Source organism: Alternaria arborescens, assembly GCF_004154835.1.
Source record: "Alternaria arborescens strain FERA 675 chromosome Unknown contig_9, whole genome shotgun sequence".
NCBI lineage: Eukaryota > Fungi > Ascomycota > Dothideomycetes > Pleosporales > Pleosporaceae > Alternaria > Alternaria arborescens.
Window position 1 is genome coordinate 786,161 of NW_021167864.1, and position 13,313 is coordinate 799,473.

The 13,313-nt window shown below is 50.9% G+C and overlaps 5 protein-coding genes across 5 annotated transcripts; 1 reads left to right on the top strand and 4 right to left on the bottom strand.

The window, feature by feature from the left end:
• Positions 1 to 3,862: 3,862 nt before the first annotated feature.
• On the bottom strand, positions 3,863 to 4,075 carry AA0111_g4953 (hypothetical protein; the record flags this gene model as incomplete). Its single annotated transcript, XM_028651011.1, has 1 exon — positions 3,863 to 4,075. The coding sequence occupies one exon, from the start codon at positions 4,073 to 4,075 to the stop codon at positions 3,863 to 3,865; it is 213 nt and encodes a 70-aa protein (XP_028507455.1).
• A 930-nt stretch (positions 4,076 to 5,005) lies between these two features.
• AA0111_g4954 (hypothetical protein) lies at positions 5,006 to 5,548 on the bottom strand (the record flags this gene model as incomplete). Its single annotated transcript, XM_028651012.1, has 1 exon — positions 5,006 to 5,548. The coding sequence occupies one exon, from the start codon at positions 5,546 to 5,548 to the stop codon at positions 5,006 to 5,008; it is 543 nt and encodes a 180-aa protein (XP_028507448.1).
• An 811-nt stretch (positions 5,549 to 6,359) lies between these two features.
• Positions 6,360 to 6,977, bottom strand: AA0111_g4955 (hypothetical protein; the record flags this gene model as incomplete). Its single annotated transcript, XM_028651013.1, has 2 exons — positions 6,360 to 6,816; positions 6,871 to 6,977. The coding sequence occupies 2 exons, from the start codon at positions 6,975 to 6,977 to the stop codon at positions 6,360 to 6,362; spliced, it is 564 nt and encodes a 187-aa protein (XP_028507449.1).
• Positions 6,978 to 9,375: 2,398 nt separating this feature from the next.
• AA0111_g4956 (hypothetical protein) lies at positions 9,376 to 10,073 on the top strand (the record flags this gene model as incomplete). Its single annotated transcript, XM_028651014.1, has 2 exons — positions 9,376 to 9,975; positions 10,035 to 10,073. 2 exons carry the CDS (start codon positions 9,376 to 9,378, stop codon positions 10,071 to 10,073), a joined length of 639 nt encoding a protein of 212 aa, XP_028507450.1.
• A 999-nt stretch (positions 10,074 to 11,072) lies between these two features.
• AA0111_g4957 (Delta 8-(E)-sphingolipid desaturase) lies at positions 11,073 to 12,981 on the bottom strand (the record flags this gene model as incomplete). The annotated part of the gene is made up of 3 exons (XM_028651015.1): positions 11,073 to 12,413; positions 12,468 to 12,657; positions 12,803 to 12,981. The coding sequence occupies 3 exons, from the start codon at positions 12,979 to 12,981 to the stop codon at positions 11,073 to 11,075; spliced, it is 1,710 nt and encodes a 569-aa protein (XP_028507451.1).
• Positions 12,982 to 13,313: the final 332 nt, after the last annotated feature.

Below are 13,313 nucleotides of genomic sequence, written 5' to 3' on the forward strand. Positions count from 1 at the left end.
ACGGCGAGGCTGGCACGTCTTATCCAAAGTAATCTATGAGCGAAAGTATCCTCCTACACGGGTCGCAACTCAATGATCCACCAGTCGTCGGAAGCCGCAATTGCAATGAGGGTGCAAGAGTCGGCGATGGATATGTGAAGAATGGGGAGAGCTGAGGGCACGCGGCTATGAGAGGGGACGGCTGGGAGGCCCACTCGATCAGGCTCATCTGCACCTGGGCACTGACAGTATTAGCCGAACTGGAGCGAACAAAGGGAGTTTAGTCTGCTGTAGATAGCGTGCAACCCATGAATGCTCCGCGGACGCCTCGCGCGCCCACTTGCAGCCTCTGCAGCTCTAGCAGCCAGAGGGGCATGGCGCAGTGCATTCTCGACAGAACCATGGCTCGCTGGATGCATACTTGCTCAGGCCCTTGGACAAGACTTCTCTCCACACCTTCTCTCTCTGCATGCACTGCATACGCCATCCACCAAAAGATGGCTGAGAGGCACCGCCATGACTCGTACGCCTCGAAGCGAGCACCAGGCGGGAACCGAAACATATTGGCCCGCGGCTTACCAAAGTTAAACTAACTAGGTGAGCGGCCCACCGATCACACGGTTCCAGCTCACACACCCGGGTCGTCGATGAACAGCACCAGTGTCGTTCCATCACATCTTTCTGGGAGCCCTGGCGCGCTGGGTAGACACCGAGGCAAACGGCATTGCCGTACTACTGAATCTTCCCAGCGCCACTGCTGGTCGCCTTCACACTTCCCACTATGCTAATTCCAAGCGGCGCTCAGCTGCGACGCCACGTCTGGGTTCAGAGCCGGTTTCTGTGGTAGGTCCGCTGGTGTATGGGGGATGCATGATACTACGGGAGATACCGCGAAATGCCAAGAACGTGCCGTGTGACGAAGCTGGCGCGCACAGCAGATTGAAATGGCCTGACGGATGCCCATCATCCGCACATCCATGTCAATGTACAGGTCCATCATCTCTCCATCGTTTTCCAGCGCCGAGTGTTTGTTTTTGCCTGATTGCTGACCGCCCCCCATGAACGGTTCTCTAGCGGTGCTTTTTCATGCGACCGCTGCTGACAGACTGCCGACTGGAAAGCTGGAAACCAATGGCCAGCGAGGCGGATTCCAGCAACAAGCAGTGGGCAAGAAACGGCCCACTCCCAAAGGATCATCGTGGCTGATTTGCCCCTGCTGCCCTTCTGCTGGATTGCGCCAAGTGGGATCCTTTACCCGTCGTTCCAGCCACCTTGATTCGCCCACTTTATCATCGGAAGCATGCAGCCCCAGTTTTCTTGTATCTCTCAGCGGCCGGGATGCGCACTCTCCCGTTGAAGCCTCCCCCAGGGCCTGGGGCGATCAGATCCGCTTCACATTGTTGTCAACATCGTGAGCCCTCTGCAGTTTTGTCAAACCATTGTGGTAGCAGGACTCTGTCCTCGAATGTCCATGTCTAGCTTAATCCTGTGGCGATCACGTACCGCCGAATCATGCATGAGACCACCCGCTTTATCCGCCGCTGGAGCGACTCACAAAAGTAACATACCATTAGAGTTTGCGGAAGGCGGAGGTTTCACCCTTCATTGATTGGGAGCCGCGAACCCACCACGCGCACATGTCAAACGCTCTGCTGGATGGAGGAGTGTCGCACTTAGGCTCCGACAAATCCTCCGGAGCTTAACCTGGCTGGACACAGCATCGTCTTTTGGACTTCGCGCTCGACCCTGATGGACCTTGTTGATGAAACTCTGGTCGGATACTTTCAATAGTTTGGCTGTCCGGTCATGTCGGTCTGCCGCCCGTTACGTCTAAAGCGGTCGTCCCCGTACCCAAGGAGCAAGAAACGCTTGCAGGCCGGCATCGTCCCTGGATACCCTGGGCAACTCTGCACTGTCCCACTATAACTCACAAGAGTAGCCGCGTTATGGCCACAGTCGTACATGATTTGCACCCTCTCGCGACTCTTCCTGCAAAGTATCTTCAGCCAGCTTGACCCGTCACTGTGCCCGCTACGAACAGCGCTTTGATTGCCCGAGGTCTGGATGTCCCACTCGTTTCACCTCAATAAAACTGCAGCCTTGCCAAATGGGCTGCATCCATGCCATCTCCATAACACGGAAATATCGCACGGACTTGCGTACCTTGAATTACGCTTCGCAACGCCTATCGCGCAAAGCGTGATAGCACAGTACACCACAACTCCAGGCTGGGTGCATGCCTGTGGCTGACGTCTACGCTCCACTGTTCTCACCTCCTCTTGGTTGCACTATCATGATGTCAGACCACGTCTTATTAAATCCAACGCTCCTGAAGGTACTGCAGAGCCACGTTGCTCTAGACTATCCAATAGACGCGACAAGGCTCAAATAGTTGCCATAGGCCCAGCCAGCTCGATAACTGAACGCCTTCTGAACACGAATGTCCCACTGAGGACAGCCACGCCATGACCCTGGGTCATCTTGATCAGTCTACCGCAGGCACGGCCTTGGCCTTAGATACCCATCTTTCCAATGGCCGGAACCTAGGGATAGCCACCATGCACTCAAATTACCACACATGACGACCATCCTGCGTTCGAGTGGCCTGATAACAATAACCACGTACCTTTTCGTCCATGGCAACATACATGATATTCCACAGGGCTTGCTGTCTGCAATGCGATGGCATGCTGCACGCTCCTTCCGCTCTCTTTCGATAAAATCGGAGTGTACATCAAGCACCGAACGGCTTGAAACAGATCTACATGTGCATTACTGAAGGGCGGCTCCCGCCTTCTGGAAGCCACTGTCCTTCTAGAAGAACTCATCTGATCGGTAAAAGCATGCGGGTGTGGAGGGCCTGTTGGTACGTTGGCACCCTTACTTAATGCGGGAGGTTCAGCGGCTGCAGACGTTGAGTCCAGCGGCATTTTTGACGACTGCTTATATACGAGGCTTGAAATAGAAGTGCGGATGCAGATCGTTTGTTTGTATCTGGTGCGCGCTGGTCAATCAGTGTCATAGGGAGTGCAGGGCGCTAACATGAATTCACGGTCCTGTCTATCTGTTCGTAACAGCAGCCCCTCATGGCGACTGAGAACATTCCAACACCTGAACCCTGCTCCATGGGTAGGGCACAGTATACCACTTGACCTAGGATTGACAAGATAGATTATTCGGGTTTTACACAGCCGCGTTCGCAAACACAATGGTATGCAACACTGATAATACGGATAGTATCGGTCGTCAACCTTACATTCCGCCTTAAGAAGGGTAGGTATACGTCACCTTACGCGTCAACTTACCTGATTACAGTAGTAGTCTCGGTTCTGTGCCAAGTCAGCTCGCTTCTATCTGGCCACACGATCTGTAGTTACGGCTCCTCATCGTCTATCTTTGTGTTCAGACTCGACACGTTCAGTTCGTCAATACCGTGGAGTACTCATGACTTCAGCCGTCTCATTGTGATTTGTCTTGGTCTTAGTTTTTTGGTGCTCGACGGTCGAAATACGATATTTTTCATGCAGTTCTTTACCGGTACCAGCTGCCGTGGCCGTTGACTCCAAGTAACAGGATTCATGGATCCTGTTTCAAGTGATAGTCACATGCGAGGCATTGGTCAAAGAGCTTTACTTCGTGTACTTCGCTCTTTCGTAATTAAGACTGAAAAGGATAGTGGCAATTTGCTTCGGAGGCTACATCTTTGCATGCTTTGGTCAACCTAGTAGATTATCATTTCATTCCCCACAGAGAAGAACTTGATGAACTTCGACCACACCACCTCTACGGCACTTTCCCATTCTACAACCTTCAAAGAATGGGATATCAGCCTTCGCTATTACCACAAGGTTTCCATTAGCTTCTTCTGAGTTCAGCCACTCGGTCATAGGCAGGCACCATTTTCACATCCTCCTACGCACCAAATGAAAGAAGAAACAGAGTTGGTCTTGCAGTCTACTGACACATTCTTGCGGACACCAGACCATGGCTCGGGGTACACATAACAGTAGCGTCCTTCACAGGTAGGTGCTGGTGCTGCAACTGCACTGGTGGCGGCGAGCGTTAAGATCGTGAAAGTAAAGCTAAGGAGCTTCATGATGAGGTCGTATGTCTTTGAAGATGTGAAGATTGTAGATTCAGCGATTAAAATATAAGAAGAGACGGATGAGAATGGGAGAAAACGTACGTGAGAAGCTTTATATACTTCTCTTAGTGCCATCCAGGCAAGCAGGCATTTCCTACTACCGGCCGCCCATTTCATGTGTCAACGACTCAATAGTATATTCTATATCGTTGATTATGCATGTATGTGCATAATAACACACCGTTCACACGCGTTGCGTGCGGCGTCATGGTCCTTCAGGTGTAATCGATACGAAGGGACACCTCGCGCATCGCCCCTGATACGCCAGTATGTCGTAGCCCTCTTTGATACACAGTAGACACGCAATTCGATAGTGGATCATGAGATCTAGACTACCATATAGCCGTCTTCTTCTTATTCAACGAGTTAAAGCGATGCGGCACAGGTGGTCCCTAAACACGTCCGGTGGACGACAGTAGCGCTTAGTTCCCGAGTATACGGTCACAAGTCTTCTTCTGGACCATACATTCTACAGAAAAGCCCTTCAATTGATCTTTGGTTTGAAGTGTGGGCGAGAGAGTTAACGGTTCGGACGCAAATTCCCCTTGCATAATGCGACACGTACCTTCCACCACTTGTAAATCACCACGACAGCTAAGATACGACAACAACCGCCTGACACGGAAAGAGAAAGAAAGTCGGGTTCTAACGAGTATTGCTATGTACTGAGAAAGTCCCTGCTCTCTGGTGAATAATTACGCATATTGACCGTCTTTCAAAACCTGTATGTGACACTTGTTCTGTCATACTCTGTCCCTATGTCCCTCCATCGTTGTTCTTCGGTGGACATTTTACCTCATAAGGAAGATGATCTCCACCTTCAAAAGTGTTCCCAGCTACCTCCCTCTCATATGATTTGCTATTCTTCACTCACTAATTTCTTTAAATCTCCTCATCAACCCATCCCCGATACTTAAAACCGTCTCTCAACATTTCTTGCCTGTCCGGTACCTCCTGCTCATTGTCCTTTTTACACTCCTCCATTACGCGATAATTCGCTTCTTTCTCCCTCAATCCAATACCCCACCCCTCCACCATCGCGTCTTCGAATCTAAACTCACCCCTCCCCTTCCTCTTAACAAACATTTGCGTAGCTTTCTCACGCCCAATATTCCATCCGTCCACATCCTTGTTTGCTAACACCCAACTCGTTCCGTCTTCTCCCCTGTCTTCGTCTTGTGTTTCGATCCGTTCTGTTGTCCGCGATTCCGACAAGATTTCTTGCATGCGCTCGCGAAACGTTGCACCGGATACAAGATTGGGGGCGAATGCTGTTGTGGGTTGATTGGGTGCGGGAGGAAACGTGGAAGGTGGGTTTGTTGGGAGAGAGGCTTGGTGGATGAGACCTGTATGGTTGGGTTTATGGACTGGTTGTGTTGGTGTTGTAAGATTGATGAAGATGTGGGAGATGCAAGAGAATGCCATTATTTTGAGTTTCACTTTCGTCTTCAGAGTCGTGCTTGATTGTGTGGATTGGTTTCTCCTCACGAAAAAATCGGTCTTGGAGTATGGTAAGATAACGTGTGGCCTGCCTCAAAGTTGGTATCTTTTCACGAACGATGGCAGGATGTGTGCAATGAATGTAATCTAAGATGTTATTTTGATCATTTTCATTCATGAGGATGCTTGTTTGTCCAATAATGGCTGGGCTTTGTTCTTTATCGATGCGCCTGAGACTTTCTCATTGTCAACACACGAGACAAGACATATGTTAGTTGTGGAGAGCGAAACACACTTCGTTTTGTCTTCAGGGAGCTATGTCTAAGCCCCAGCCAGCATATTCATAGGCAAATTATCATTTCAAAGAAAGAAGGTATGTTTGTTCTTCTATCCCACCTCAAAATCCAGTTTCCGTTTGGCCCATATGAGTGAACGTCTCAGAGAAAGCACGACTGCGGCACTCATCATCAACAATGTGACAAGCACTATGCTGAAGCGCACGATTTGGCTGACTCTAAGGTATGCTTTAGCAATCGACATGATTCCATAGTAGAATAGCATGAGATATATATTTAATCCAAGTCATCACGTAGAGCAATAGACCGAATCTTAATCTTTTACACAGAAATTTTTGTCGTTCGATTCAGAGACAGGATATCGTCGTGAGTATCCGGTATTTTATTATGTACAGTGAAGTCATGTAGTCAGGATATGATGATCCGTCACATGTATATCCGCTCATTTGAAAGCTTGGATGCATTCAAAGGCCAACAAAACTGTCTAGGCTAGTCCGCGCTTACAGGAAGTAAGCGGCGGCACCGAGAACAGCAGCAACCTTGCCGGCGCCAAGAGCGACAGCGGCGTTAGAAGTTTGCTCAGGGAGAGCGCTGGAGCTACCAGCGGCAGATTCAGCAGCGTCACCACTGGCAGTGACAGTAGCAGTACCAGAGACGGTCTCGGCGGGGGCAGTGGTGGGCTCAGCAACGCCAGCAGGGCAGTGCCAGTGATCACCGTGGGGCTCGCAAGTGCTGGCGGTGGCTTCATGGTTGTGGTCGTCCTCATCGTCGTGGCTGTGGGATGCGGATGCAGTGACCAGGGCAGATCCAGAAGTGACAACGGTGAGGGTAGTTGAAGCGATGGTAGAGGCAGGGGTAGAAGCAGCTGTATCCTCAGCGGCCTCCTCAGCAGAATGAGAAGCGAGTTGCTCTGGGGTAGGAGGGGTAGTAGGCTCTGGAACGCCGTCGGCGCAGTGCCTGAATGCTGTCAGTTTGGATCTGTAAAACATATATACAGTCATATCTCCTTACCAGTGATCGCCGTGAGGCTCACAATCACCACCGGCAGTCACAGAGACAGTGTCCTGTGCCACAACGGCGGTAGCCGCAGCGAGGAGAGCAATTACTGAGAACCTCATATCGATGGATTCGAAGAAATGACCGTGGGTATCTTGTCGAGTTGGGTGCGCGGTAACGAGAGTGCTACGAGGACTTGAATAGAATGTTTCGTGAGAGGCAGTAGGGTGAAGAATTCAAGGTGGTACTTCCGGGCTGAAGTTTTTGTATTCCTTGCCTTCGGGTTGCTGCTGCATAGCATATACCTACATGTCTGGGCACCGAGCCAAGGCGGCGGGTTGACTTGGCGGTGGACATTGCGGTACTCAGTTTCCGTAACAGAAGGCGAAAACTTGCGCCGCAAGGTAGTTGATTGGTACTAAAAGGTCCTGAGTAGGCGTATTTACCGAGTGTGACGCTGGAGTAGTGTGCAAGAGCCTGTTGGGGGTGGTCCTGATGCTTGGCACATGGGATGTGGATGTGGTAGTGGAGTTGGTGTTTACCAAACAGGCAAACTGTCCGGTCAGTCATTCACGATGCGAAGAAGAGACTTCGGAAATAGGTAGATATCTGCTCATGTCGGCTTGAAATCGTGTGAATGTCCCAGTATAGAGCACGAAGATGGTTGGTACGATGGAGAAAGCGAAGGCAACACCAGAATACGAATTCAAAGGACCGCATATTAGGCGAAAGCCGAGTCGGCCCTGGAGCTTCAGCTACCGAGAACGACATCAGAACTAACGCAGGTACCATCCATGGCCATCAATGTATCCGCCCACTGGTCGAACCAGCAGCCTGCTCGCGGCCAGTCTCGTTGAGTTGTTTGCCATATCAAGCAGGCTCTCTAGCCCAAGAATGGGACATCGTTTTTTTGCCAAAACATGGGTCATCGTGTTGTATCGATATGCCTAGAAGTATCGGCGTGATACTTGTGTCTATACACTGTGCCAGTGGTTAGATGGATTGATGTTTTCTCGTTGAGGCTCACCCCATTACTTCAGCCACTCGAGCGGCATGCCAAAGTGCAATCTATACTTATAGTCAGTATTTCATTCGAGTATCGTTGTTATAATGGGATTTCATAGACGTTCCCGCCCGCAAATGGATATGGTCCTGGGCCACTTTAATACTCATGAAGTGCGGCTTTTCACTCTGGTGACCATCCCCATCTATTTCAGTAGCACACATCTTCAAAGGTTTAGCTTCTCAGCCTAACAAAGCTTCTTCTTTACCGAAGCTTGCCTCCCCTTCTCCTACCACGAACCTCAACTGCTTTCAACATAAGTAGGAGACTCTCCCTCCGATGCCATGACTGAATGTCTGCGAGTGGCTAAGGCACTATTCGTGAGTATCTTGCTCAATCCTTACGGGGGGTCGCTATTCAGTGCCTCGGCATGCCTTCTTTCATTCATGTTGTCGAGCGAGATGTCCCCAATAGCGAGCATGCCCTTCAACTCTTCTAAATCGAATATCGGCAAAATAACAAATCGTAACGTAACCTTGGAACGGCTGAACCAACATGGAAGAGCTGGTTAATGGGGGTCATATAATTGTTGTTGAAGATTTTCTTGTCTTGTTGATATCAGATATAGGCCTGGAAAGCTACAAGGCCATTTCGGAACACTAGTTCGACCTACAGCAGTCCCTGAATCGTTGAATCAGTCACTATTCGCACCGGAAGAGCGTTTCCATACAGTTTGACTCGATTGTGAAGTGAAGAGCGTTTGTGGCTCTGGAAAACTCCGCCGTTGTTAGCCGGCTGGCGAAGATGGCACCTAAGTACCATCGCAATCGAAGCAAGCACATCAGGAAAATATTTGTTGTACACTTCGTCGACAAAGAACTTCCCTTCAGAAGAACTTGCGCTGTACGTTATCCTTCACGTGCCTAGGCAGCATCCCATGCGAAAAACAACGCACGAACAAAAGGTCAAGGAGAAGCGCTGCAGAATATCTCCAGAGCACGCATTTGCTTACTTAGACCTATCTAGGTAACTGCACTCGTGAAAGACATGCATTGTCTATGCAGGTGTTGCGATAAAAGTCGGAAAAGGCTGAGGTACGGTACGGCCTGATCGCTGCAATGATACCCCGCCACCCAATCTCGCTAAGATACGCCCCGCATGAGAGGCAATGTTGCTTCAGTCTTGCTGTCAGTCTCAACGTCTAAAGATCTGACTCTGCTGACATCCAGGATCAGCCATCAACGTGGTACTGGTTCGTGAGAATCAAATACCGTTAGCGTAGGATTACAGCGTGATACATAGGTACCATCGACCGGCATCAAAAACTTCTCACACTCTGCTACTTCTTCCTGGCATCGGCCCTTAGCACGAAACTTATTTACCAACCCAACCATCTAGTATCTGTTTCAAATCCTAAGGCTTTAGTTGGTTGCTCGACTCTGATTCGTTGTTCCACCCACGTTCTTCTGAACCATACCTATCCCAACCCCACATCCTTGCTACGTATTTGTATGAAAATGCGCATCGCATCCACACTGCACATTGCGGCTCTGTTCGCCTTACCCTTTGTTTCAGCTCAAGACAACGATAGCGCCTCAATCGCATCCCCCGGTGTGGGCAACAACGACTGCCCCAAGATTGCACCTGGGCCGGTGAGCTTCAGCTATCTGGCGGGGCTTTTCACGCCTCAGACTCTCCCTGATCCAATTGCGACGGAATCTATTCGTCAGACCCTGGCGCTCTATGCGCTCGCCATCGATGGTCGCAACTACGAAGTGTTGAGAAAGGTGTTCACTACTGACGCCCGTGCCAACTACTCTGACCCCATCGGTGTACTGAATGGTGTACAAGCCATCATTGACAACCTGGCGCCCGGTCTGAACAACTTTGTCTCCACTCAGCATCACCTCGGCACGCAAATGATTCACATCTGCAGTCTTACCAGCGCTGTGTCCGTTACATACTTCCAGGCTACGCACTACTTCACCCCCTACACCGGCGTTGCGAACCCTGTAGACAATAGCAAGGTCTTGATCGACAAGGCTCAGTATCAAGACACGTGGGTTAGGCAGAAGGATGGGAGCTGGAAGATCACCAACCGTAACTTGGTGCGGATGGTACGTTCCACGCTTTATGTTCGCGACCGTTTCGCCTTTGCTGACTGCATAACAAATAGGGTCCTGCAACACTCGACGGCGGCTTTCCGACTTCGTAATTTGTATTAGTATGTGTAGATCAAAATGTCAAATCCAGCAGACAAGAGGACCACACAGTTTTGAGCCAAAATAATCTACGGCAATAAGCTTCTCTGCTGCTCGTAGGCGAACCGTCACTAGGCTCTTTGGGCTTGACATAAGCCGAATTCCCTACCTTAGTTGGTCGTTTTGCTGTGCAGGAGGTAGGCTCGTTAGTACTGTGTAATTACCGACCGCTTGCACAAACAAATCACCTAGGGATCGTCGAAGGGCAGTGACTCTGAGCTTCGTAACCAGAAAGCACAAAGAAATGTACGTTACTGATCTACTTTTACTCAACAACATCATATACATTTGGGGGTAGGGTTACTCTGCTATCCATGTGGTCTGCCAGTGTGTCTATAGTTCAATGTGAGGACCATAATGAGAATACCGCATTGCTGGTGATTAGTAGGTAGTAAAGTCTGGGCATTGACGACCTCGGTATGCTCGAGAAAATTGACCCTGAAAGTAGCTAGAGGCAGCAGAGCTACCCGACAACGCCTACTGAGCCAGCTAGGTCGGAGATGAAAGCAAAGCAGGTTGCTGCTCGGAGTCCATGAGTCGGGGGCTACCTGACTATACATATTTACCGAACTTTAGATGACTCGGTTGCCGCTTCTCCTGACTTGGCAGGCAGGACGTGCGCATCTTCGGCTTGCGAGACCAGACATCCGGTATCCACGACCGTGCGATGATAGACACGGGTCAGTCCGACCACGCGCCCCTTATTGCTCGAGTAAACTTTGACACATGATTTTTCTGTCATCTCACAGGTCAGTGTAACAAGATCGGATGGGAGAAGCATGCACAAGAGTGGAATATGCAAATATCGTGTATATTGCTCGTAGTGTTCTTGATGTAGCCTCTTTTTCGCTAACTATGCACATTACAAAGGAGATAAGGTCTACAAGTCTAACACATCATCATGAAGCTGATACACACCAGCAAAAGGAAACTAAATTCCGCGCCTGCGCGTACTAATGCAATCCGCTCTCACCAGTCTCGGCCATGTGGTTCTGGCATTCGACCATGATCTTGACCATCTGCGAGATCTGCTCCAAGCGACTGATGACGACCTTGTTGCCCTCAACAAAGCCGTAGCAGTTGTACTTGACACCGGTCTTGGAGGAAAATTCACGGACAAGCTCCTGGCCCCGGCGGAGGTTGTGGCGCGGCACACGAGGAAAGAGATGGTGGACGGCTTGGAACTGTAGACCGCCGTGGAACCAGTCCAGCCATGGTGGGCAGTCGACATCCATGGTAGTACGCATTTGTCGTTGAGGGAAAGACTCATTGGGTCCGAGATCCGAGGTGGGCATGCCCCAGTGAGAGAGGGTGATTTGTACGTGCAAGACCATGGTAACCATGTGCGAGACGATGACGAATCCGACACGAATCGGCCATGTAGGCAGTGTGACCCAGACAAGAAGGTAGCCGAAGAGGTACCAGTAGCAGCACATGAAGAGAATTTCGACATGTCGTGTCCACCATGCTGCGCCTAGCTGCGCAGCTCGTGGAGAGACTAGATGCAACCAGCCTAGGAAGTACAAGTTGAAACGAGCAAAGGCCATGATGGGGTAGTAAAGGTACTTTTGGTAGGGGACCATGACATCGCACGCTGCATCCCATACAAACTGGAAGTTGTAGAAGGAGGACAGAATGGATTTGATGTAAGTAGGAGAGGTGGAGAACAAGGGAATGTTCTGGATATCGGGGTCGTGCTCAGGCATGTTGGTGACGAGGTGGTGCACATTGTGGCTGGACTTCCACCAGCCGATACTAAGACCGCAGCAAAAGTCTGCGATGAAGGCACCGATAAGTGTGTCTGCGACAAAGTTGCCGGTGATTCCACGGTGGCCGGCGTCGTGTGCCGTGAACATGATTTGCTGCCAGAAAAGACCAAGGAAGACGGCAGAAGTCATGTACCACTTGATGTAGAGGAAACCCCCAAAAGCAGCGAAAAGAAGGCCGTATCGGATCGACTCTTTGGCATACTCGGAGTAGCGACATTGGTACAGGCCTTCGTCCTTGAACTGCTGGTGAAGTAAACGGTAGTTTTGGACAATGGCCTTTTGCGTCTCGACGTCGAGCGAAGGGTTGTCGCGGAGGCCCTCTTCTATCTCCCTCTCTTCTTGCTCGATGGCATACTGCTCCCTGTGCCTCTTCTTCTCCTCTGCGGCGGTGATGACGGGCGTCTCAGCCTCATCTTCGCTCTGGATAAGAGGGAGCTTCTCGGGATCACTTGCCGGACGGCTGCTGGAGCGGTAGACGCAAGTATCAGGCTTTCCGATCAGCTTCTTGCTGATGATGGCGGCAGCCTTGGTTCATGTTAGCAAGGGCAAATGGTGCTTGGGAGTGTGGGGTAGACCCACGGATCCTAGGTCGACGCTCCTCCCGCGACGAGACTTTTCGGATTCTGGCGCCGCGGCCAATCGTTTTCTCTCCTTGAGATTTATGTAGTAATCGGGGGAGCGAATTGGAGGCTCGAGGTTGGCCCAGGGCAGCTGTACACGACCGATGCGATGCTTTGTCATCATAAGCAGGGCCTTATTGGTGTGGTAGCTGTTGTTAGGTCAGTATGAGGTCAAGCTGGTGTGCTTACCCAGCGCTTCCGCAGACATCCGGCGACATGGTATAGGCGGACTTTGCCTTTTAGGGTAGGGTTGGTAGGGCTGGAGTAGATTTAGGCTCGTTCCGCATTACATACATATTGATCTCGTCTGTCGCATCTCTTCCGACCATGTGCAGGATAGCGAGACGACCACCCGGATGCCTATCAATCCATTCTCCGAGATGCAGGACGTAGCCCTCGTGGATCACAATCGGCTCGCCCTGGGCAATCTGGCGCTCGATCTCTGCGGGCGCGATTATTCGGTGTCGCGACATGATGATTGCTTGGGCTGGTTGTGAGAGGGGAGGGATGGCGGCGGCGTGTTAATCAGCGGGAAGCAGGATATATACGAAAGGTAGGAGCGCGGCAGAGGGAATACCTACTGGCACCGAACCTGGGTACTTTTTGGGGAGATTTCCCGCCTACGCCGTGTGCACGGTTCACGGGCCTGGCGAAATCTTGGAGCGTTTGCTTGCGAAGGGGGCGGAGCTGTTCAGGTACGTCAGGTCTGTCTCTGGTGGCACGCATACGCACGCGAGAAGCGCGGAGGAGCCAACGACTGGAAGGCCAGCCAGGGGAGCTCGCAACGGTACCGCACAGTGGGCCG